At 37.3% G+C, this 26,763-nt stretch overlaps 2 protein-coding genes across 4 annotated transcripts in view; one reads left to right on the forward strand and one right to left on the reverse strand.

Annotated features, from left to right (window-relative positions):
* Positions 1 to 25,648, reverse strand: wu:fc17b08 (ligand-dependent corepressor). Of its 2 annotated transcripts, none has more exons than XM_026355055.1 (7): positions 25,306 to 25,643; positions 16,292 to 16,357; positions 15,566 to 15,645; positions 15,192 to 15,324; positions 14,602 to 14,922; positions 14,372 to 14,468; positions 1 to 6,689 (listed from the first exon to the last, which is right to left on the reverse strand). In XM_026355055.1, exons 1-7 carry the CDS (start codon positions 25,400 to 25,402, stop codon positions 1,958 to 1,960), a joined length of 5,526 nt encoding a protein of 1,841 aa, XP_026210840.1. In that variant the 5' UTR covers positions 25,403 to 25,643; the 3' UTR covers positions 1 to 1,957. The 2 variants fall into 2 exon arrangements, with proteins under 2 accessions (XP_026210840.1, XP_026210841.1); XM_026355056.1 differs by lacking the exon at positions 1 to 6,689 and adding an exon at positions 9,066 to 12,978 and having other exon boundaries at positions 25,306 to 25,648.
* The window catches only part of morn4 (MORN repeat containing 4), a 7,987-nt gene continuing 5,954 nt past the window's right edge, over positions 24,731 to 26,763 (forward strand). Inside the window, exon 1 of one of the 2 annotated variants that reach the window (XM_026355064.1) lies at positions 24,731 to 25,205. In XM_026355064.1, the coding sequence (XP_026210849.1) occupies positions 25,139 to 25,205 (67 nt within the window). In that variant the 5' untranslated portion in view covers positions 24,731 to 25,138. The remainder of the gene's footprint in view (positions 25,206 to 26,763) is intronic. The other variant, XM_026355063.1, reaches the window with a different exon arrangement.

A 26,763-nucleotide genomic window follows, 5' to 3' on the forward strand; every position in this document is an offset into this window, starting at 1 on the left:
TTTTATCAAGTCCAGCAAAAATACAAAGTTTTTAACATAAAGATGCATCATTCTTGGGATTAGCACAAATAAAGCAGTTATTTCTTTCTAATATACAAAATCAAAATCTTTAAATAGCAACTGTAAAGAATAAGCATGTTCAAGTCTGATATTTGGTGGGCTGTTTTAGATTAGCTAAATACATTAGCCTGCGAGGAGTTCTTAAATAACAATAAAAACATGACGGACATGTTTTGCATTTACAGATGATTTAACCTCTAAAGATGAAAAATGAAGCATAATTTAAAAAAATAACACTGTGCTAAAACTGGTAATTTTCCTTTAACTTATATTTAAATTAACTTACACCATTGATGTAAGTTACTACTGTGGAAGTAAAGAAACTTCACATTATGAGAACACTACCTGACAGCCAATGACAAAAAAAAAAATAAAATAAAATAATAATCATAACACAATAAAACTTCAACATGGATACACAAATCAGAAGTATGACTAGACTACCCCAAAATTTCATATGCAACTTGTGAATAAGCAAGGGAAGAAACTTATCACCCTGTAATGTGCCATTAACGGTCAAGAGGCGTTAAACTATCTAAATGTACCCAATTTTCAGGCCTTTGTTTTTTAGAAATTGTTGCTGAAGTGATAGCAGGTCAGTACCACAAAGTCATCTCAGATGGTTTTCAGTACGGGGAGCAATTGTGCATGCATAGTCTTGAATGGGGTTAGCATTTTCAGAGATTAAGGACATAAATATAGTTCTGGGTTTCAGGTCTAAGAAGGTGACGCCTGTATGGCAAGAGATGCTGAAACGTTCTGCACATTAACAAGACTGAACACATGCAGCAGCAGGTAAAATGCTGAAAGAGTAATCACCACTACAAACAGACAACAGTAGGTGCAATGGTCAGAGGTGACTGCACAGGTGAGGCAAACTGACCCAAAACCATAACAACAACAACAAAAAAAAAAGAAACTTGCCATGACACATACAGGGCACGCCTGACTGTTTTAACAATTGAAACTATTTGCTTTAACATCTAATACAACTTTCATAAGAACAATTTAACGTTAATGCTATGGGAAACTGGGAATATAAAAATAAACCTGTCAGGTAAGAGTAAATGAGGACATTTGAATGCCTCCGTCAACATAAGAATTTACAGATTAAGTACGAGGCACATACTGTGTGGAACGGAAACAATTTGCACACACTCCGTGAAACATGAATGTTGACTGCCTCTTCAGAAATTGAAAGCTGTTACGAGAGGACAGGCATTTTTCACATTTAGCAACACATTCTATTACTTTACACTTCATAAATAAGGCACCTGGTCACAACAGTCACATATTCACACTTTTGTGATTGGAAGACAGGTTGGAGATACAAACTGCCAATTTAAGTAAAAATGCTATTCAAAAGCTGGTCTCCCTTCTCATATGAAGCCTTCTGAGCAGTAAATGCAGCGCATGCTATTATCTAAAACAATAATTATATACAAAATGGCAAAAAAAAAAAACAAAAAAAAAAAACAAGAGGATGGTGAATAGATTTAATGTCACCTTTGAAACCACATCATAACTTGATGGTTATCCCCACTTTTAAAAAGAGGTTTGATAGGCTATTGTTATCTCCAACCATGTCATAGAGTGCTGAAACATAAAGCCAAACAGCAACTACATCTGCTAGACATCATGTAGGACTTGTCTGTAGTCCCTGAACACAGAGCAAATGCTCAGCAAATAATCCATCACATTTGCATTGTCACACTGAAGCTTTACAAAAGCATATATTAATTTCCTTCTTCAAATGTTTGCCTACTGAAAAAGGTATCCTCTGAAGAGACTGGCAAAGAGTACAAAATAGATACTTCTGGTCTTTCTGGATATATTTCAGATAAAACAGAATCACAAAATCCTCTAAATAAAAATTAGCTCTCCCTGCGGGTCCGTTTTATTTTGAGAGTGATGTCCTGGTGCGCTTAGCTGGGGTCTCTAAATGCTCCTGAGCCCTCTTTGTTGCACTGCGTGGCAACAAAGCTGCCTGACTTCTCTTGGCAGAGGATTTTAAAGCCCCACTTCTGGTCAGAGTGGATTCCTCAGCTTTCCTGACTGATTTAAGAGATGCATTTTGTGTTGTCAAGGACTTTTTGGCCCTCTTTGAAGCATGACTGGGGTTCCCACCTGAAGGGACTGCCGCCTCCATTTTTCTCTGGGATCTTGTTAGTATCTGGTCAGGTGAGGTCGAAACTTTGACATCCACGCTCTGCTGAGAGGTTTCAACAGCGTTAACGGTACCTTTGATTTCAGCCAGTGGACTCTGTTGTAATTCCTTTGTTTGGACTTTTGCAGCATTCATTTTATTCACAGAAGGTTTTTCCACCTCTGCTTTCTGCGATTCAACTAGTTTTTTATTATCAACCTTGCTTTTAGGGTTATGTTCAGATATTTTCGGAGACCCTAGTCGTTGAGAGCATCTCTTTGGCAGTTCTTTTTTAGTTGCATCTCTTGAAGCTCTACTACTGCTCTGAGCCTTGATTCCCCTCTCTTGCACAGAATGCTTTGTGTTCTTTTTGCTTCCAAAAGTTTTCCTTCTTTCCATTTTTGCTGCAGACTGTTTCATTTGTTTACCGACACGTAGGGATGATTTCTGTGATTTCAGAGATGACCTGGCAGTAGACTTTGTGGTGGCCAGTCTTTTCATATTGCTGGTTTTTAAGGTTTTGGAGACCTTTTTCAGTCTAGCATTCGTTTGTTGGACCTGCATCTTCTCTCGGATATTAGAGTATTTCCTCAAAATTCTTGCACTAGCTGGATTCTTTGATTTACCAGAGGCTTTCTGGGCTTCGCCTATCTGTTTACAGGCTTGGGCAGAGGAGCGTGATTTAGTCAAAGTCTGAATAGTACTGGAAAGTTCTCTCCTCTCTTTCCCTTTGTTTGCATTTGCCTCTTGCTCCAGTGCTTTAGCAATCAGTTTCTGACTCTTGGGATTACTCTTTACAGGAGAGGCGATGGCAAACTTTTTTAAATGTTTCTTTAAGCGCTCTGCCTGTATGCTTGGAAATACCCCCTGAGAGGTCCCTGAAGAACTAGACGAGCTGTGGAAGCACAGCTGTGTTTCTGACGGAAGACGTGTATTCACTTTCTTGACAATGACAAGGGACTTTGTTTCTGTTGATTCAAGGAACCAGCGACAGATGCTGGTGAGATTAAAACTTTTCATGAAAAGCATTTGGACTGGTGAGTATTTCTGATGCTCTGAAGACTTTGGTTTTCGTGCTCTACGTTTACTTTTCCATATGGCTGCCTGTCTGTCTGCTTTGCTTTTGTATTTTGCTCCTGGTTGACCCTCTTTGTCCATTTGCACCCAACCTTTTTGCATTTTATCATACTTTATGTTCAGATTTGAAATTATGTGCTGGCTTTCCTCTCCAGTCAGAGTCTCAAAGAATTTGTTTGCAGTTTGTTTTGGGGGTTCAGGTCTGGGTGTAATGACAGGGATAGCTAAGCTCTGGGACAACACAGATGCAACAGATATTGGAGAGGGCTTCACCTGTACTTTAGATATTCTTTCCGACATTATTCTGATAGGGGACACCACATCACTTCGCCTTCCAGTTACAGTAAGAGCCGTGGTAAAAGGTGAAGCCAATCTTTGTGATCTCAAAGCTAATTTCTTGTTGTCCACTGGCGCTGACTGCATAACAGACTGGTTGAACATTTCAGCCTTGCTACTCTCACTCCGTAATGGCATCCTTGTGTATCTGTCTGATTGTGAAGAACTGCTGTTATTGTCATTTGCTGACCTGTCTTCTAAAAATGCTACATCTGGCTTCTGTGGTAGAGCAACTTCAATTGCATCTGTGTCCTTTCTGAGAATGCGTTTACTTCTTGGTGGCAGATGTGCGTGTATTTCAGACTTTACACAACTTTGATTTTCTAGTGGACTTGATACTTCACCGACAGGTTCCTGTTTCTCATTCTTACTGTTGTCTACAACCTTTGCAGACCTTAGTTTCTGTTTGGCCTGAATACTACTATCTACTTCAGTGTTTTGTGTTTCTTCTAAGGTTGTCTCTGCTGGCTGAGAATTTTCTACGTTTAATTCAACAGTTGTCCCCACATTTTCTTGAGACTGTTCAATGGCTGCAGTGGAAGAAGGCGTGATTAGAAGAGGAGAAATATCAGTAGGGGGGGAAGGAATGGAGACAGAGGGGAGCTGCTCTGTAGGTAGAAGCAGATCGGTAGTAGTTGGTTTTGGAGACAATCTAGAAGTGACAAGATACAAAGCGGGTGGCGATATTGGACATTCAGCTGACTTTTGGCTGGCTGATCGAAGTTGCCGTTTGGACTCTGCGCTCTGAGGATGATCAACAGACTGATCAGAGAGGACTGGCAAAGCGTCCTGTTCTCTCTGAACTCTCCTATGTTTATGGATTTGTTTAGTTCTTGCTGGGCTTGAAGGTGTATCAGAAGATGATTCTGTCACTTGATCAATCACAGGAGTAGTTTCAATTGATTTTATAGCCATGTCTGTTTCAGGAAGAAGTTTCTCAAAATCTGTGTCTTCTATGGTTGAATCAATAGTTGAATCACCAGAAACCTTGCTGGGTATATCCTGACTAGTATTAACTGAGTTTTTATTTGGAGATGTAGTGGAGTTACTTGATCTACGACGTAGACTTCTGTCTGAGGCAGATATGGGTCTACCATTAACATAACCCACTATCACGGTTTCTGTTTGCTTTAATCGTTTTGGCAGTGAAACAAGGGTACCTCTTTTTCTACGCCAAGGGGGTAATTCCTTCAACAGCGCATCAAGTGTCTTTGAAGACACATCACAGTCCTCTTTATCTTTAGTCTCTAAAGGAATAACAATATCAGCTGTTTCAGATGTTTTCATTTCTGGGTCTATCACCAGTGGCTTGTCAGCTGAATTTGTGGTGTTTGACGTTTCTCTCACGTCAAGGTTGCTACAGTCCATCCGTGTTTCTGGTTGAAGTTCCTGAGGCTGCTCATCATGCATTTCCTCCCTTTGCTTTTCCTCTCTCTCGTCTTCAACTTCATTCACTGCTGATGGGGGTGACAGGGTGCTATTCTGCTGTAAAACAGGTATACTCTTGTGCAGTGTATCTGAAGAAAACTGGGGCTCAGCTTCTTCTATAATTCTTTTATGGTTATGTTTAGTTTCTATTGGTTCAACTTCTGCTTCTACCACTATTTGCTCAGTACATTCACCTATGTCTTCTTGGGGCTCAGGTTTGTTATTCTTTTCTATTTCAAATGAAGACTCAGCAATACTTTCTTCACTTCCTGTTGGCATTCGTGAATCTGCACTTGTATCCTGTTCTACATCTAGGTTCATATGCATTTCATTATTCTGTGTTGGAGACCGAGGAGATAGAGGAGAAGACTGTCCCATGTTCTGACACTGATCTGTCTGACTAGTTTCAACTATAACATCTACTTCACTAGCTGCTTCCTCTACCACATCTCCTGTTCCAGGAATCACACTTTCATCTGACTGTTCAGTAGACATCTGTTGATTCATTGTCTCCCTGCATGGCCCAACAAAAGGCATATCAACAGGTGGTACACCTTCAGGCTTTGAAAGTATCTGTTTCGGAGTGACCAATGTGATCAGCTCTGGCATTGGATTAGGACAGTTGCCCCTTCCAGCCAATGTACGGACAGTTTTTAACTCCCAGATTTCATCTGAATACATATGTCCTCTGGTGCTCTTTCTGGCATTGCGGCGTGGGAGCACGCTGCGGTGTTGTTCCTTAAAGCACTCTGTAATTGGTTTGTCAATAAAAACAATGTCACAGTGGCCAAGATCAGGATCAGCCAGTCCCCTAAAAGCAGAGTCCCTGGTCCGATGATCAGAGGATGCCCTGATGGTCTTCCTTGCAGTCCGCGGAGAGTCTGATGGAATTGTCATATGGACTGAAATCAGTTTTGCTGGCGTATCTTTGGCATGCCCAAGAGTCTCTTTCTGCCTAGCTTGAAATGTGTGACCAGCCTGACTGTGCCTTTTCACAGAGGAGCTAAGTCTAGCACTACATGTCTCTGCTCTGTTCGATGAATTTAAGTTACCCTGTCTGTCGTCCAAACTGTCAGAATGAGTTGAAAGAGAAGTGTTGAGCACACATGACAATTTCTTACCATCTGCAACATTGCTGGTCTTGATTTTCATTTTAAGTGGTGCATGTTCACCTTGACGGTTGTTCTCTGTGTCCACTGGATTTGCACTGGGAGAGACCAAGGCATGGTTACCTCCAGACCCAGGGCTACGAAGATCCAAACCAGGGCCAGCAGTAAGAGATGTTTTTAGCGAAACAGCATTTTCTGGAACTGTGTTCATTGCACAATTGATTGGGGTAGAGTGAGAAAGATCCTGGAATTCTGACTTGGGAGTAGATTCAGTGGGTAACCTTAGCTCGGGGTCTGACTTTTCAGGGGTAACTGCAGTGGGTTTTGAAGTGGAACAAGCAGATGCCTGGATCCCAGAGGTAGAGTTAGAGGCTTGGTGTGTATTTGCAAGTGCTTTGACCTCCGTCTGTAGAAAACCAATGGCATCTACTATCTGTCTCTGATGGTGGAGGCATAGTTTGGCCATGAACTGTTCCAACGTGGAGGTGGACTGCAGGTCTTTTGCCTTTGCAACACGCAAGTCTGGAGACTCACTGAAAGGTGAAAAAAAGAATAAAGATATAATTGTGCATCATGTAGAGGAAACACTGGTTCATGCTATTGGTTAAATAATGTAACCATTAGATACTAAACATAAAAATACCCCTTCATAATTACAAAAAACTTGTCGAAATGTGGTGGTGCAATATGTTTGACATAATTCACAAATATATAACAATGGTTTTCATTGCATATTTATTAGAAGTGACTTTAAAAGTGACATTTTCATCCAGTGTACTTCAGTAATTACATTATACATACAACCGTTACATTTTTTTTTCTGAACAGTAGTGCTTTTGTTACATTATACATCAAAAACATTTTATACATGCACAAGACATTTAGTAATGATAGCCAACTTGAATTAAAACAAGCCAAACACGTTTATCACTAGAAAGAGCAAATACATAAAAGAGTACACCATTTTTGTTTTCTTGTAATTAATGACTGTTAACTTAAGGTAAATTAACCAGTAAAAGAAAAATCTTAGTAACGTAATTAGTTCTTATAATACCACTGCTTTTTTTTTTTTTGCCAGTGCACTACTAAAAGTTACCTGGGGTAAAGGGCCTTTTTTTTGTTTCTTTGTTTGTTTCTTTTTTTTTGGATAAAGTTGTCAGCGAGGTAGGTCTATTAAAAAATCCTCCAATGTCATTGGAGTATTTATACCGTCACATTACGCCGAAAATATATTTAATATATTTATAACTCTGTATAGTCTATTTTGTCAAACAGGTTAAAGAAAAAAAAAAAAAAAGAAGTCATTCCCAAGTTACACTGTAAAGTTTTAAGAGCAAAATTAACAAACAAAAAAAAAAAACACATTTAGATTCCTGAGGTGATTTGTCACAAGGCTATGTCAAGTAATGAAAAAGAAAAACAGCCTCGCAGAGTAAGAGGTGCTGGGAAGTGTGGGATGAATATGTAATTAGAAAAATATGGATGTCTTGTTGATTAAAACCATCAAAAACCAGCTTTATATATGCACTACAATTATCACTGCTAATAATATTGTTATTTTCACACAGTAGAACTAAAATCTGTAACTTTAATTTGTTGTCAAATTTGAGCTACAACACAAATTATGTTATTAAGCCAGTTAAGAAGACTTTAATTTGGTTATTTTTGATGATTTATGATTATTTAGCTGGATACGCACTAAGTGTTAAAATGAATATGGGTGGATCAAGCAGGTAACTTGAATGTGAATATGCACTAAAGAAAGAACAAAATAATTAAACATTACAGATTTCAGTTTTAAATCACCAAGTTCACAATACAACCTTTGAATTGGGAGACTTGAATGCCATATAGGCATATACAGAATGTTTTTAATTTTAGGATGTTGCATCTAGGCTGTGTACAAAACTAAAGAATCATGGTAATTTAATTCTCTATTTTACTCTCTATCAACATCTCAACTACACTGAAGTTATACTGAAGTTGATTGTTTAACAAAGTACAAAAATAACAGTGAAAGGGATATATCAGGTTTTTTGGCTCTAAACACAAACCAATTTGTACAGCATGCCAAAATATCCTAAAAGTAACATTTAGAGATTAAAAAATAAATTTCAGAGATTAAAAAAATAGCATTTGCTTCAAATGGAACCTGACCAATCTCTTTTTGCTAAGCTCATTGACTTAACATCCCTGCTTGCAAGGTCTGAGGAGTAAAGTGGAGTACCTGAATCACGAGTGACACGTGTTTTATCCCTGAGGGTTTTCGTTCTTCATTTCACTATGCCCTGCAGTAAGGAACTGACACAGAGTACAAGCCTTTTTCTTCCAGAGGAATAAAACAGTCACAGAAGCAGAAGCTACTAAACTAAATGACAAATGACTATTTCACAAGCATACAAGAGGGGTTTTGTGAAATCGTCTACAATGTTTATACTGTACATTAGTGATATAAATCAGCTTAGTGATAAAGACATTTTATTAATACATCTTTCAATGAACCAGTAACCAGATTATGAACTGGTTTAGTGATATTATAGGTTCACAATTAATCTACTTACATTGCTGACTTAGTAAATGCACCAACACTTAAGTATTTTACGTAAAATATCCTGTAAGATAAACCTTTCTATATACAACTAACTTTTGATTGACACATATAATTTAGTCCATTCATGCAAAAATACACCCATTGTCATTCCTTTATACATTAAAAATGTTAAATCAAATCAAAAATACACATTTTTATAAACACCATTTTAAGCCATTTGAGGAGCCACTGCATTTGCTGTTAGTTAGAAGTGGGACAATCAATCATTTAATAAATGTCTTTAAATCTCATGAAAGATGATTATATATATATATATATATATATATATATATATATATATATATATATATATACCTTTTAAGCATTTTATACTTATTGTCTGCAAACACTTATACAAGTTACTTTTATTCAATTAAAGCCATTTACATTCATGGTTACTGAAGTGATAATAAAGTAATTAAATAATAAATATTGCAAAGTAATTTCAAACATATCAGTTTAAGTGAGTTTGTAAAGGATGGTAAATTATTCTTTAAACTTAAGAAAACATTTTTTTCTCAGAAGCAACACCTACAATGCTCCATTCCCACCCAGAAACCAACAAAATATTCAGATAAATAAAATATTAAATAAATGAAGTTGGAATAACTACAAGGATGCACTGTAGTATTTACACTTAGTTGAACTTTCATGTACTTAATGTTCTACAAGTATATTATAATTTTATGATAAACAGTGTGTTGAGAACAATAGACTGAATTTTCCAGATGAGGTAGTCAACCATTAGCTTTGCTACAATAGATTGAAGAAAAAAACTAATATACAAAGTGCTTGAATAGCCTTAAAATACTAATTAAAAGGCATTACAAACACTAAGTGAGAAATAGGGTGTCTTTTGCAAGGTGGCAGATAATTGTCAGTCCAAGAACAGCTATTAAAAAATAAACAAGCAACTAGATTTTACTTAGTAATGCATACATTTCTGAAAAAACAAAAAAAAACCAAAAAACGATACGCTCTCTGAAGTGCTAGTTAAAAACATTTCAGATTTTTTCTTAATCTCAAAGGAAGAGGAAATGCAAAATTATTATAAAAAAAAACAAAAAACAAAAAACTCAACTAAACCATATCTGTAAGAAGAAGTACAAACAAAACTAAGAATAACCCAGCAAGTCAGTAAATTTACCATTTAGTATAAAGTTATGTAATTGTTACAGTGCTATCAACATACACACATGTGCAAGTCCTTTATATATATTTTACTGCCTGAAGAAAGCCAACATTGGGAATGTACAGCCGAAAAAGTTAACTGTTTGTAGTTAAGGATTAATTAGTTTTATCAAAACATCCATGTTCATCTAAATAACATTGTGTACATCTAAAAGGCTTTAAAGGTGTGTAATAATGCACAATGAGGTGCCCTGATAGATAATAAAATAATGAATGAGGCAAAGAGTTTCATCCACCAGGCAAAAATTAAATAAGTGTTATGTAATATCAGCTGCAGCAGGCCTTACTAACAGTTTTAATTTTTAGAAATGACACTCACATAGAGTTTTATATATATTAAGTCAAGTTAAGCCATTTCTCTTTGAAGCACAGACACAGCAGCCAGATAATCAATTCAAATTTTTCCTCATCACAACAAGGAATTTTTTTTTTTTTTTAAATCTTGTTGCGTTAACAGTGTGTGAAATAGGTGGGTCTGAACTGAGGCATGATTGTACCAGTAGCTAACAAGTTCGCTAACATAGCTAACTAGCATATGTTGGAAATCTTGCAGTCACTGAGTACATACATTTCTGTAAGCAAGTACGTTAGGTCTTTGTGGAAGCTTAGATCTTCTAGAAATAATACTGCAGCTAGAATTTATTTACCCTTACATCAACACAAGGGTGAACGATGTTCTGGTTTACTTGAAGGAAGCAATTTCAAAAATACCTGAATAAATTCTAGAGTCTGATAACAAGAGTCAGCTACTGCGCTTTTTGTGACTGAATAATAAAATTACACCAGAGAAACATCTCGCAAACCGAGCGAGTTTGGTTATTCCACCTATGAGACAATTCTATATCATCATGTAGCAAAGGCAAGCAAGATGTGTATACAAATGTATAATATGTTCTACAATAAATGCTTACTAGGTTTTTGCATCATTTTGATCAAAAAATAAAAAAAGACCACCTTTCCTATCATAGACAAAGAAATCCCAGAGATAATACCTGAAATCTGAATAAAGAAAAGCCCTAAATCACAGAGAACTGAGATCATCTGAAGGCTTAAACTGGTTCTGAAATGCTACTGACACCTAGTCAAGGTAGGTTGTGAAGACATCTGAGAATAGGATTCATACTTGTCTGTAAGTCATCCTGAAATGTTTCCTCAGAAGGGGTATTTTGGTATTCAGGTCTTCCTCCATTAGAGGTGACATATATGAGGCAATTATTTTGTTAAACATATCTGTAGCTGAGGCATATATGCATGTTTATAGTTATTCCTCAACTGTTATACATTTTCTTTGACAAGTACAGCAGTGAAGGTAAAGGAAAGAAACTATGCGGTTTCACATAGCAGAGCAAAATATACAGGGAAAACATGCCTGTGAAGTAAATATTTGGATTGAAGAGGAAGGTGATATTCTGAATAACAGTTTATGTTATTCCAATAAAATATAAGATAAATTCATATTTGGATATTAGGTTAGAATTAGTAAATATTTTTTAATTTAACAAATTCAGGGCAAATCTACTTTACATCTGCAGTCCATTTCAGTCACAGACTGACATAACATTTACCAGTGACACCTACGCCAACCTTCAATAGTCTTTTAAACATACTGAGGGCTCTAAGAAGTACTGAGAAAAGACACCGAGGGGCGCCCCTTGCACTTTGTGTAAAGAGCACATTTAAAAAGGAAAGGATGGTATTTCATTTCCATAACCTAAACCTAACTGAAATGTATCAACAACAATATGAAGAATTTAACAATATGTAGAATATTAAAAATAAATAAAAATTCTTAGACAGTAAGTATGCTTTTCAGGCACAATATGTACTGTAGATTAGGGAGACAGTGTTTAAAAGTATATTAACATTTGAAGGGAAAGGTACAATTAAATAAGTTATAATAAATAAGGATTATTTGATTTAAATGTTACATGAAAATATTGAGGTTTTACGGAAAAGCAAGTCAGTTACTACCACAGCCTGGCAACATTTGTCTGGTTAAGAAGTACTTCATTATCAATACTATGGCTATCACTTATTTGATGAGAGGCTTTTATCATGATAGTCATTCTCCATTCTCTTCAGATGCACCATCTCTTTTCTCAGAAACAGTGTGCTGAAAGTTTTGGACTTCTTTCCTCTCAGGAGACTGTGGAACCCCCTGTTCCTCTACCTGGCTTATCAGCTTCGGTTTCTTTTTCGGAGGATGTTTCAAGGTTCCTAGTCGCTCTTTGACTTTGTATTCCAGGGTGCTGTGTGGTATCCCATAGATCGATTGGGCTTTAGACACACTCATTTTCCCACCCATCACCACCACAATAGCCTCTTCCAGTAGTTCAGTGTTGTACTGTCGATATCGCCCACGTTTTTTTCTTGGCTGTTTGTTACCCAGGTCTGACTCTGAATCCAAATTATCGCTTCCACCCAAGGCTTGGCGGTCTGTGTCGTAAGGCCAGTATTCCTTCTCCAAACCTGAGTTATTAAAACTTCCACTACACTTTTTCTGGATTTGTCTGGGGAGAATGGAACGAAGTTTCTTTCCGAGGCTGTTCTCACAAAGTGAATCTGAATAGTCGGTGGGATCTGTTCCTGTGGCCAAAACTCGCACCTGTGGAATCTTTAGATCAAAAGATGATGAAGGAGAAAAGGAAAGGCTGTGGTCCCCGCAGTCATCCTGGAGGTTTCCTTTCTCATAGGCAAGTGATTTTGTCAGAAGTCCAGTGGCTTCCAACAACCTGGGTATGTCTTTAAGGTGCTCACTAGCCTCAGTGTTGGTTTTAAGCTTGAGGAGAGCTCCAAAATGAGTTTTTGAATTCCACGAAGCAGATCCATTTCTGAAAAGGTCAGTGGGTCTGGAACTGCAGTTATGGCTGAGAGGTGACTCTGGGTCGCTCTCCAGATTGGCCTCCTCTTTGATGTGCAGCGAGTATGCAAAAGACGAGGAAGGTTTATAATGGGTGGAGTGGCCGATATTCTCCCTCCTCCTCCCATCCTGTAGGCTCCTCATAAACAGCCCGACTTGTCCGTCCGCTCTCAAGGATCGCCTGATTGGATGGAAGGAAATTGGTGTAAGCAGAGCTTGCACAGTGGTTTTTTTCTCTCTTTTCTAAAGGAGGATGGGTTGGGAAGGGGAGGATGTTGGCCACTCCTTTATTATATGACCTTGCTTTGGTAACATCACTATCTTAGAATGACTCAGTGGTTGTGTGTGTGATTCTAAAGAACAAAAAGGCTCAAGTTGGACATGTTTTTATTTGCTTCCTTTGATGACTGTTTACAAAATTTGCTGTAACATAAGAAATGAAAAACAAAAAAAAAAGAAAGACCAAAGAAACAATGAAAAGAAGAGCAAAGAAAAATGCATTTATTGGAGTGCAAAAATGTTTTAATGTTCCTGTAGCTCAAAAAGCATTGCCAGGAGGGATTATTTGTCATTGCAGTAAGGCACCATGGCATGTAGCTGCTAAGCAGGAAACAATAATTATGCCATACGAAATGACTAATGCAAATGAACCTTTTGACATTTTGTATGTGACGTTACCACTGAACAAGCACAGCAATAAAAGAGTAAGCCAGGGTTGTTGAGTGTATCAAATTCAAAACCTAACTGACCCTAACTGACTAACTTAAGTGTAATGAAGAAGAAAAACAATTCCCATAATTCATACAGAGCAAAAATCTTATCCAGTAGTTGAATAAATGAATAGATAAATGTAATTTTTTTTAAATTGGACTGTTTTCCAAAAACAACATTTTGAGTTATTCTCCAGAGTTGTCACTGCATATGCGGCAATTGGTGGTCAAATGGCCTGATACAAAGCTAATGTACACAAGTTATTTTATAAAGATACTGTCTGAAAATGCAAATTTTTCTATGAGCATTCTAGTATTTATTAAATATAGCCCACATATTTCTAATGAATGATGTCCAAGAAATTAATATTTTCCATTTTTTTAATATCAGTGCAACAGTTTTCTTAGCAAGGCTGTGATTCCCATAGGAAACCATTAACAGGCCAGCAGATGCTTGGCCAGACCAAAAAGACAAAAAAAACAAAAACAAGGCTGCACAAAGAATATATTTAAGCCACCACAACTCATAAATTAACAAGATGCTGCCCCTTCAATCACTAACAGATGATAACAGCAACCTTTCTGATAAAAAAGAATGAGGAGCAGGTAGCGGCATAAACTACGGATAATGCATTTTGAATGGCAGCATGACACATATGGCATCTTCTTAGATGACCCTGTTTGCTGTAAATTTTCATCAGTTGACCAACAAGCTGAGTGGGCCCCAATTTCAGGAGGTCTCAGCTGATGCCCATGCATTAATGCTACTACTGGTAACCAGCACAACTTCTGTTGTAGTCGTCCTAAACTACAATTCAAAAATATTACTGCTTAAGGAGAAAAAGAGAATGAAACTCAGCTTACCCTTTGAGCGTGGATGTGGTTGGAGAAAGGCAGGGACTATGGACAGGCCGGCTGCTGCTATAGCGATTCTTCTTAATTGACAAATCAAGAACTCCATCTGTTAAAAAACAAAAAAGGTAGACTCTACTTAGATTTGATGAAGTTCATAAGAGGCCTGTCACCAGTGAACTAGTTTAACCCTAAATAAGCTGCTATGTTAGACATGTTTGTGTGTTTAAAATTCACATTACCTTGTTCACTGGACTCAGCCAGGGGCTTCTTGATAGTGAGGTCAAGAGGAGCATCCTGGTCAGCCATGAGGAGCTTGCTGAGGACGGGATTCTGGTTGTGTGCAGGTCCAGCCTGGGTGGGAGCAGGGCTGGTAGAAGGAGGAGCCCCTGAAAGTAAGGGTGGAGTCGGCAGGCTTTGGTCAGAGTGAGGCTGGGAATCTGAGCAAGTGTCCTGAGGGGAGCTGGTTTTTGAGGTATATTCGGCAGCAAACTGTCGGATCATTCTCTGAAGGATCTCTCGAGCCACTATTGGAATGTGTGGGTCTGAAAAATTTGGCACATCTGTAGGGGAAAAAAAGTAAAAATGGTTAAGGCTGCATTCCTTTCTGGGGAATAAGACTTGAATGATTGTTAGTAATACTGAAAGAATATTTTTAGAATTAAAGTCTGGTTTGGTACTTGTTTTGGATTCTATAGTCGTAGCATTCTGAATTAATGCAGAGATTTAAATAGGAGCAAGTCGGGCCTGCAGGCAAGTTGTTTTGTCAAGAGTACTTGACTCATTAATGAAAATACTGACGCACAAGATCCTTTAAGAGATCAAGACTCACCTTGTCTGCTGAGGACGGCACTGAGAAATTCCTCAGCTTGTTTTTCTAGTCTGTTGATTGTGGACTGATCTTTAACCAGGAGACTTTTTGGTGTATCTTGAAGGCCCTCGTTGTTTATGTCAATTAAGTGTTCCTGTAAAATGTCAACACGGTCTAGTAAGTGGTCTTAAGATTTTAATAGGATTACATACATGAGCAAGATTTTTTTTTCCCCAATTTGGATGACTAACGCTACACACTATGCAAAGCTGACAAGAAAAAAAATTACTTTAACTTAAATCACCCCAGTTACTGAGTTAAATTTTGAGAAAAATGTAAAGAAACAAACATAGAAATTAAAAATATATATTCAAATAAAATCAAAATAATCTTACCTTTACTTTGTCACGTCTCAAACAGCAGAATAGACAATTTTCATCAAATGACCAATCAGACACTGCTATGGGCTCACAGTCTGTGGACAAAAGAAAAGACAAACAAAAACAACTTTTTTTAATTTTTGTAGATTGTGTCTATTTTTACTTAGTGAGTTGGGCAATTAATCACTAATGGTTTAAGTTGAGAAGAAATCTTGACAAAAGTAAAATAAACAAATGTACACAAATAATAGAATGTGCTGACAGACTTACATATTTCCTTTTAAAGGTATAGTGTATTTCTTTACACCAAAAACTATATAGCCAAGTTCAGATTTAAATCTGCAGTGTTGAAAACATAGAGCATGGTATATTGTGGATGAATTTTTTTATTTTCAAAAGCCTTCTTCCGTAACTGCTACTTGATAGTCCTCTCACTACAAACATAATGAAAACCCAAAATAATGCCCACTATTGTCTCATTAACATCATGCATTGTAAATATGTCTGTAGGACACTGCAGACTTTTACACTGGCCCCACTCCATCCAAAACACCAACTTTGTAGGAACACAAGGCATCTTCTCTTCTGCACTCAGAGGGGCTGTCTTGTACAGTGAATGTAGAGGGGTACCAGATGGTACAATACAGCAGCGTCATAATGAGCAGCTAACAGATTATGATCAAATCAGAAAATCTAATTTGAGAGAATTTTATGATAAAGAAAATGCTCTGGTATACTTACCCTTAAATAATTTTAGGTCTTCTACCAGCTCTGGACCAAAGAGACCTTCAAGAATGCTTTCAAAACCTGCAGAAAGATATGAAATTCAATACAAATTTATTCTTCATTAAATCTTGGTGCTGAAAGCATTAGCATTGCATTAAAGTCTTGAAATGAATCACTTTCGTATTGCAACAATGTGCCCAAGAGCCCAAATTAAATTACTGTAGTAGTTAGATGTATGTCTTATTCATCCAGCCCTCCTTCCCGTTCTGTTTCATCTTGACAACTCACGTAAACAATCTTCCACTTCTGTTAAAACACACATCAGCTTTCACCCCAGGTTTTTACTTCAACACTAAATACATGCACTCCATACTCCTGTTGCCAAGCAACTAAAGCACCTACGAAGTTGGGAGTGACTGTATGTTGTAACGTTAAAAGGAAACAAGACTGGTAGCTGATGATATCCTAAAAAATGTTGTTGGGAATTCAATCAAAGCCAGATCTTCACAGCCCACAAAATAACCGGTTACAGTTAAACAACTTACAAAGCACTGCCTGAAATAGCAAAACATCCCATATCACCTAAACATGCAAAAGAAAAATCTGGATTTTACAGTGCCAGCTGTTTAAAAGCTACATCATAGTGTACATAATGTGCTACATAGGACCTCACACACATGAACACAATATGTAGTGTCTGCTTATTGCTGCAGGGTCATTAAAACCAATTCAAAAATCACTATAAGCATTAACTCAAGCACTAAACCAGTCAGAGGCAACATCTGTCAACTGGATTTTAAATGAGACAGTGCTCTATTCCAAATGTCATGAATCAAACCATTTTCGGCACATAAACAAACCTAGCGGTTGTTAAAAAGTGGTTGTTGTAAAATACCAATAGTCCCGAAAATGTAAAATATTTAAGCCTTTATAAAACTGAAAAGTATAAGTCAAATTAGCAAATGTGCTGAATTGGTCATCTAACTACATGTCATTGTAAAGGCCTACTTACAGCATGTCCTTAACAGATAACAAGTGAGAAAATTATCAGCTCTTACCATCCACTCTCTTGCTAAACTCACAGTGAATTCAATAAAAGCTGTCATCTGTTAAAATGCCCTTGCTCTGCTTCCCTACAAATTCCCACCCACTTTTCAACAACCAAACATAAAGAGAGGAGGGGGTGAAACACAGTCTTGCCTATAGCTGCAACATGAGTCTTTTCTGGGTTAGTGCACAGGACTTCAGCTGAAGCTATCCAATCCTATTTCTGAAATATTTCAGAGGCAGGGGGAGAAAAGTAGGTCATCCACTTTTGTTTGACAGAGCTGCACGATGACATCAAGCTACTCTTCAGGAATTCAGTTTAGGGCATTTAAATTGTGCCATAGTATATGGCAAATAATTAATGTAGTGGTTGATGAAAACCTAACACAACCAGGGCTTTAAATTTAGAAGAGCAAGCTGCTTAAATGTGCAATGGCTAAAATACTGAACAACTCAACATAATAAACGGACGTACAGAAACAATGTTTAGTGGCCACAGTTAAAACTAAAAAAAAAATAGCATTAACTACAGTTGCCATATATAACTCATCTAAATCTGGTCATAGTGATGAGATAGCCACTAGATACTTAATAAGTACTGTATATAAAAGGTACAAAGTAATTATAAGAAAAAGAAAAGGAAGCCTTGTATTTGCCGGTGGGTTTAATGCCTAATAATATAAAGCACAAATTAACAAATTATAGTATAATTTTTAATATATATAAAAATTTAAAGGACTAATGAAATGACATTCAGCTGCGATATCAGGTTAATGAGACTGGCAATCTCCATCCAGTGTAAAAACATAGGGAAAAGAAACAGCCTACAGAATTAATTGCATTTAAATGTTACTGAGCCTCATTGAAAGATTTGTATGTTAGATGATGGGTGGGATTTTGGTATTTCTGAGGTAATCACTTTGTATTTACAAAATGGATAAAATAGTCTTTAGTGAGAATATCAATATACCTACTCTTTAATTTGTCAAAGGATTATGTGAGTATGTACACTTCTGCACAACATCGGCTTCCAGGAAGCCTTTCCATGCAGGAAACTTCCTGACAAGTAAGATTTCTATCTTTCCTTAGTCTGCATAATTTTCTGTCTTAATTTAGGATGTGGTTGATTTTAGAGAGTGCTGATAATTAGATCATTTTTGAGAACTGGTATTGTAAAACTGCAGACATTTCATGACTCTCATTGACATACACTTGATAAATGTCCATAAGGTCTTATACAGCATACAAAAATATTGAGTGCTTGTTAATATACAGCTTTTGTATATATTTATGAGCTATATATCACAACTATGGTTTTGGACTGCAATTTGATAAACAACTTATAACCCGACCATGAAACTTTCTAGAAGGTCTTTACATGAAAGCTTATGTACGTTCACAGTGAGTAACAACTCTCCCTAATCTGCTTTAGCCTTCTTCTGACCTACATCTCTAGCCAATCAGCGACAGGAAGAGAGGATAGATTCAGAATGTGTAACACCCTAGTCCTTCCCACAAGCACTTAGAAAGACAAATCCCACAGATCTAGGACCAGATTAACATCCCTAAATCCTAACCTTAACCTATGCTTTACATCACTATGAACTGAACATAATGTATGATAAAACCCCTCTTTAATGCTTATTGCTGAAGCTATGCACTAAATAGTTTGGCAGTGTAGCAAATAGTCAATTTGGTCACTGTTGATATTGTCTACAACCAGCGTGCTGTTATGCAATTCATACCTAAAATGAGAGTACTTGTTTAAGAATAGGGCAAAGTGAGCAGGGCTTCTTATTCAAAGCATAAACACTGACACCACACCTCAAATCTGTACTTTCTTCCTACTGTGTATTTGCAGTTCAAGTTTATTGTTGGTTATTGCTGTTTATACATTTTACACAGGGCATTCTTTAAAATAATACAGCAAGGTTATACTTTGTTATGTGAATTTTTGAAAAATCTAGTATCTATACTAATCTATAATCTAGTATTTTTGAATATGACACTGTACAACAGTTAGCATGACACTGAACTGCTGTTACTATAAGGATGAAACAAAGTGGGGTGCCAAAATCTCCAGAGTGTTATATTCAAAGTGTTTGCCAGGAGCAAAACAATATCATACAGTTTACAGAGTCTATGCAAATTGATCTATAACAAAAGTGAATTCATTACCACCCCTGGGTGTATTCAGAAAAGTCTTCAGAGCTTATCCTCCAATTTAACAGGCAACATAATTTGAATGTAAATGAATGTTTAATACTGCAATGCTCTAGATTTCTTTCAGCAGTGGTCCATATTATTTGTTATGATTCAGCTAGTAAGATGTCTTACTACTTGCCCTGCCAAGTGTTAGAGAACCGAAAACAAGTCATTTAACATGGCCAGTGTGCAAAGGTCATGGACTTATTTACACAATTTTGGCACCGGAGGTAATTCTCAACTACTTTACTACTAGTCATGTTGTATATGTCTATCATTTCATTATTACACCTTTTCTAACAAAAAGCTGTTATCCTTCATAGGTACCAGGTAGATTAGATAAAAGTTAATAAGTATGAGAGACATGTGTCCCTTCTACATTGGCTAGAAAAAGTCAACTTTTTGAAATTCCATGGTTTCTGCACTAATTTGTCATAAAATTTTATCTGATCTTCATTCAAGTTAAGAGTATTAACAAATATAATGCGCCTAAAACAATAACACAAAACAAAATATGATCTTTTATGTCTTTATTGAGAACAATCATAAAACTCTCATAGTGCTAGTGGAGAAAGTATGTGAACCCTTGGAATTAATAACTAATTGAACACAGATGTTAGCCAGTTCCAATGATGCCTTCAAATCTTTGGCTGTCACTCTGGGTTGTTTCTTTACCTTCTTGATGAGTGTTTGTTGTGCTCTTGGGGTCATTTTGACTGGCCGCCCACTTCTTGGTAGCGTAGCCACAGTCCCAAAGTGTCTTCATTTGTAGATTGTTTGCCTAACTGTAGACTGGTGAATTTCTAAAGTCTTTGACATGACTTTATAACCCTTTCCAGCTTCATGTAAATCAAGAATTTTTGATCGTAGATCCTCTAAAAGCTCCTTTTGGCGAGGTATGGCTGGTTTGAGTGATTTTTGTTATTCAAAGTAGCTCTAGTCCACACCTACAAAATAATGTTCTTAACAATGACTCCAGGTATGCTAGCACCTGACCCATTAGCTTTTTTAAGGTCATTATTCCAAGGTCTAGCATACTTTTTACACTAGCACCATGAGGGTTTTATGGTTGTTCCCAACAGAGATGAAAGATCAGACTCTTTTTGGGTAATTATTTTAGGCACACATTTGTTAATACCCTTGACTTAGATGAAGATCTAAGATGAAGATGAAAATATTTTATGGTAAATGAATGCAGAAAAACAATCTTTTTATGCCAACGTATGTCTGTTATTCATACAGTCAGTAATCAAATTTTTAAATCTGTATACCTTAAGCATCACAAAAAAACTAAAAAGTTCATTGAATGCTAAACATTTATATTCATCATGGGACTGCAGTGCTTATTCCACCGGATTACCCACTCTTCCCTCTGCTGCTCTAGTGCTGAAGGTGTACAGTACTGCATCAACCTCCATTCAACCCTTCCCCCACTGTAACAAGTGTACACATCTCCAAAAGAGTGACGACAAGCTCATGGAACAAGAGCTTTCCTAAGCTAATAAAATCAGTGTAAAGCCCAAATAAATCTTGCTAAATGTTGCATCTTTGACTCTAACCTTTGGCAGTAATAAAAATAACTGATCAAGAGATCATTTAATCCTTTAAAAATGTACCATGTTTCATAATAAAACTAATGTTCAGACTGTGATGTTCATGAATTTGTAGGAAGAGGGTCATTGATATCCCGGAGCAAGGCTCTATGATATAAAACAGGGCTAGTGGCTCAGGGCTAAGGATGAGTGCAGAGATGACAAAGTTACACAAATTAGTCGAGCTACATGCCTATTTTCATCTCCATTCAGGCCATCACAAAGAGACCATGCGTAATGCCTACCCATTGAAAAAGTATGTATTGTTAGCTACTATTCTGTAAACAAAAAGGAACTTACTGTAGGTCAACAGACTAGCTTACTGGTTGTGTAATGCTTTACAAAGCACAATTCAGAATAACAAATATGAGACGACTGTGACTTTTGGAAAATGTAAAAAAAGGGTATACACACACACACACACACACTGTGTGCCCAAACACACACAGCCAAAGGCATTTCAAGCAAAACCATTATAGTTGTTGTTTATGTTTTACAAAATGTCAAAACTTCAAACTTCTTTTTAGTTAGGACGTTTTAGGCCAGAGGTCCATCACAGTGGACACATAATGGGCCATGCTAACGTTTAAATTATAAAACAAGACAATTGGACTGGTGTCAATATTAGCTAGTTAATTGTTGAGCAAAGCCTTAATCCCACTCGTCCACATGTCGAATACAAGCATGAATAACTGACATTCCAGACATTTTTAAATGGTAGCTAGCGCTGTTTCAGTCCAAACTCCCAAAATCCAGACAGAATACACATTTTCTGCCACATAGTTTGCATCTGGGGGCCGATGACCATGAACACATGTATAGGCAAACATACAGACAATTGTTGCTGCTGTTCTATGGAACAATTGTCCTAGTCTCTGCCCTGCAGTTTCACAGCTCACATTAAATACACAAAGACAAAATGTCCATTTCAGCATCAGCATGGTGATGGTGGCGTGCAGCCCGCTCCTCCAAAAAGCCAAACAAAAGTATGTCCTTGTTGTCATGGACAGAATATGCTATTCTGCAGATGAATGCTGTTGTCATGTACTCTGCAGCATCACAATTATGACCCAAATACAAGAGATGTTTGTCATTCATGAAAGGGGAACCGACGAACTGAACAGTTCAGTGTCAAAACTATTATTCTCTTTCCAAGTTCTTTCCAATGATAAGCATGCAGACTACCTAGTATTGTAGTCTCCCTGCTGAAATATATTTGCTCTGGATTAGTTGACACGTACCAAAAACATTACTTAAACAGCTACCCCGTACTAAGATTATCTCTTATGTTAAAAAGTGTTAACCTGTGAATTTTACCCCTACTGTTCTAACAGAATTGCAAACTGGTGAGGGTTCAAAGAGTTTTCCTGGCTCCTTACAAATACTATGACAACTTAAGTTGTAAGTAAATTATTGAGAGAACAAATTAGAAATACATGGGTAGGATTCTACAGTTACATTTATTTTTCTTGCCACTGGTGTCTGTGTATGAAATCAATTAAAGGCCACGGTCAATTAAACATTATTTATCACATAGAGAATATATTTATCAACTATGGTGCATAAAACATCACACATAATGATGGACCTAAACTTTTACTCCACTGGCCTATGACTGGCTGTCAAGCAATGGGCTTTAATTGGTGTCTTTAAACTGTTATACAACAATTGCTCTTTGCTCAATTCTAGTCAACATCTAACCTACCGCAACAAAGCAAAGATGTGAATATTCATCAACATGCAACTTCAGCAAAAAGTAAACATAAAAACTTTACTAAAGACTTTACTGTCAGATTCAATGTTACTGCTTCAAGTAACTTCACACAAGTGGTCCTTTGAGTCATGAATTTTGTGCGCACAATTTACATGCCTTTTATCAACATCATAGACCTATAGGAAGCAGCATATTTAAGTGAGATTGATTTAATATGACATTTTGAGATCAGCAACATCAGAAGTTGCATTCCCGCATTAAATTTGTTTTTTGTGCACAGTGGTTTAAAGCACATTTTCGAATCTTGTTTTACATGTGACCAAAAATCACAGACACAGAGTGTCAACGTTCTTGATAGTTTGCAGATTTCTGAGGTAGATGTTCAGATTTGCAAGTTGTTTTTTATTCAGCAAAAAAGCACTTAGTCTTGCATAAAACTGAATCACTCTTTAATGAATCACATTGCATTTGTTAATGATTTAATAGAGGAAACTGTGTGATCTATATTTCCCTATGACTCTGAATAAAATATGATTTATAATTAAAACTGAAACTGTGTGTGATGGAGTCCATATTGACTGTTGCTATGTTACCAAGTCAAAAGGAGGAGGTTAGTAAGGTGAGGATTTAAAAATGGCCTCTCCCTTAAGCCATTCTGTCAGAGACTGTAAGACGACTACATTCAGTATGTAGGGAATTAAATAAAAAATATCACAGAGAACTTCAGTGCCAGTGGAGAATTATGTTGTATTAATCATGTGTTTCAGAAAAAGGAAACTGCAAGAGTCAAAAACAGAAAGTGATGTAATCCTAAAGAAGTATTGTCAAGTTCTACAATTTATTTTATTTAATTTGGAGCAGAACAACTGAACATACAACCAAGCCTACAGACTTTGTCTACTTGCCATTCAAGATAAGTTACATGATACTGTTTACAATAAACAACATGTCAAGCAGCAGAGTATTCATCCTGGATAACATATATACTAAACCACAAAACAGGAAAGGTAATGCAGTTACACTGACTTGTATTGTATTTTAAAAGTTCTCCTGACCTGCTCTTAATATATTAAGGCCAATATTCTAAAGTCATGCTTCGTCTCTGAGGATCACTGGGTCACAGTATTAAATGTGAATGCTTTTGTCAAGCTGATATAATATTTTACCATGGTCACTATATCAGTTCAGCATGTTAACATGGTCACAGTTACTAATTAGCATGAGACAGACAAGAAAATCCAGCTGCGCGTGATAGGACTGTTGTTAGTTTTGCAGCTTTTCATTAACCTCCAAGTATAAATTTTCTCTTTAATCTATTAAGACCCTTCCACAAATGCATCTTTTGATTAATCTAACAACGCCTGAACTTGTCTGCTTCACGTCTCAATGAGAACCATGGTTACTTCTCCGTAACTCTGTCAAACCTAGTAGCATTTATGCATCACTTTCAACACAGCACAGGTTTGAACTGCAAACAGCCACATGAACGCACAGGATTACAACATATGCATGTAAGACATTTCATATAATGACTCCAATCATTGCAGTCTAGGAAGTGATCCACATTTTGTGCAAACCCATCCAAAAGATACGACAACTCAGGAACAGGAAAAGGAAAAGCTTTGACTTGCCAGTGGCAAAAAAGGAAGCTTTGGGATCAAATGTTGAATGAATAACATGAATAAATAGATTAAAGCCCAAACATTTAGGCCTACTGTAGATTATGTGCTGTACTGCGTGCGCCTACCAAAATATATTAAAAGCAGCTATAACATCACAAAATTATAATGCATCTTCAATTCCCACCCATCTTAACCAACCCCCCCACCCTTCCCCCTCACAATACAATGAGCTGAAGTAAACAAATGCCTTTGAGTTATTTGTTTTAAGGAGGTCTGAGAAACTAACTCATGTTAGGGGATGAAGTTAGGGGATCGTGAAAAAAGAAACTCCCCAATAGAGGGGGGGGGGGTCTCAGACACTTCCTCGATGCAGTGTGTCCACAGAAGATCATTTGCAAAACGCAAAAAGCCGACGTGAACTGAAAACATCCACCACGGACATATGTTGCCCTCCCCCATCCAAAATACAGTAGCGTCACACGGGTGCGCGCATTTTAGCAAACGGGGTCTGTTGGCCGACGAAACGCCTGGTGACACTCCCTTTAAAAGAAGCACGGTGCCTTTTAAACAAACTAACATTAGGCCAGTAAATAAGTATGCGCTTTGAATTTGAGGACAATAAAACCAACAACGAAGCCCGCGAAGCAGTGCAACACGGCAACAAACTGCAGCATTTGGCTAAATGCTCCGGCTGGGTGCCGAGAGAAGGAAACAGTTGAGGACAAAAAAGTCACACGGAGATGCCCCGAGTGAGTGCGGTAATAGATGCTTATTTACACCGATAGCGGTCACACGGAGCTCAAATCCAACCCGTAAAATTGCACAGTGTGCTACTGGCATTATGCTTACCTACACAGTTAATGAGTTTGTGTCGCCACGAGTCAAGTTCCTGCCGAAAGCCGCGCCTGTCGATTGTGCATTGCTGCCGTTTACAATGACTCGCCATTTTCTATCGTTCTTGTGCGGCGGGCGCGAGCACGAGAAGAGGAAGAGCGGCAGGCGTGAACGCGCGCGCCTGGCTCGAAGAGGAAATACTCTCACACAAAAACAATTACTCGCGGTTAAACATCAGGGGCGCTAATACGCTACGCTAATATTCTGGCATATTTACCCATCAATGTAAGCAACGACTATTTTTGTTATTTAAAATATAATATAGAGTTCAGACTCGTACGTTTTGCTGTGAAATGACGTGGTTTAAAGGGTCACTAATTGTGTAGTATAGGCTGGATTTTATTATCTAGGCAGCTGCCCCATTGCCCTATTATTTTCTATGTTGCAATTATTAAGTGGTGATTTGATTACCAGACTACAATAAATTAACTTTTTTAACCAGTTTGGCTTATGGTAGTTAATTGATAAATATTATAAAACGTACTGGCTTTCATTAAACATAGAGGAGGATGAATAGCCTACTAATTACTTTCTCTGACTTTTTCTCTAGCACCATCAGTCAGTTTTTCTTTTCAATTAACTTGTGCAATATTTTAACATCTGTTTAAAAAAAAAACACACACGGTTATATGGGCAATATAACTAGCAGTGTAATGTGAATCAATTCCACTCCACAGACTGTGCAAATTATTAATAAACAAGGATATAAAGAGAAAAACTAAGTAGATACAAACACTAAAGAAACAAGCTGAAAGAAACTGAGAAGTCTAAGAAGTATTCAGTTATAACTATAACCACAATAACATAAATATAAATATGAACAGGAGTGAGCAAGCTGTGCAAAGAAGCAGTACAATATTGCCAGTTATTACCTAACGGTAATATAACTAGAAGTGCTGTGTACAGGTGACAATGTCCAGTATATCTGCATGCTAAGTTAAGAGTCTAGTAACTTAGAGTTCAGGAGCCTAGTGGCCTGGGGGAAAAAGCTCTTCCTAAATCTCTTAGTTTTGGCCATCAGCCTACAGAAGCGCTTACCAGATGGTAACCAGATGAATAGACAGTTACTAGGGTGGTTTGAGTCCTTAATGATTTCAGCATCCCCATGTTCTGCAGATGGGGTAGAGCAGTCCCTGAGATGCACTCAGCTAGGTACAACCCTCTGCAGTGCTTTGCAGTCCTGACCGGAGCTGTCTGCACCACACTTTGATGCACTGAGTTAATATATTTTCTATGGCCCCTAAATAGAAAGTTCAGGGGGTGCTGGATGTATTGTTAGAAAATTGCATGCAGCCTATTTTACTAGACTCTTTTTATTTAATGTCTCTGCTGACTTTGGTTTCACCTAGGACCATCAGGTCAAAATGTATCCACTACTTACAGATCATCCGCTTATCAATAAATACCAGATCC

Source organism: Anabas testudineus, chromosome 15 (genome assembly GCF_900324465.2).
Source record: "Anabas testudineus chromosome 15, fAnaTes1.2, whole genome shotgun sequence".
Lineage (NCBI taxonomy): Eukaryota > Metazoa > Chordata > Actinopteri > Anabantiformes > Anabantidae > Anabas > Anabas testudineus.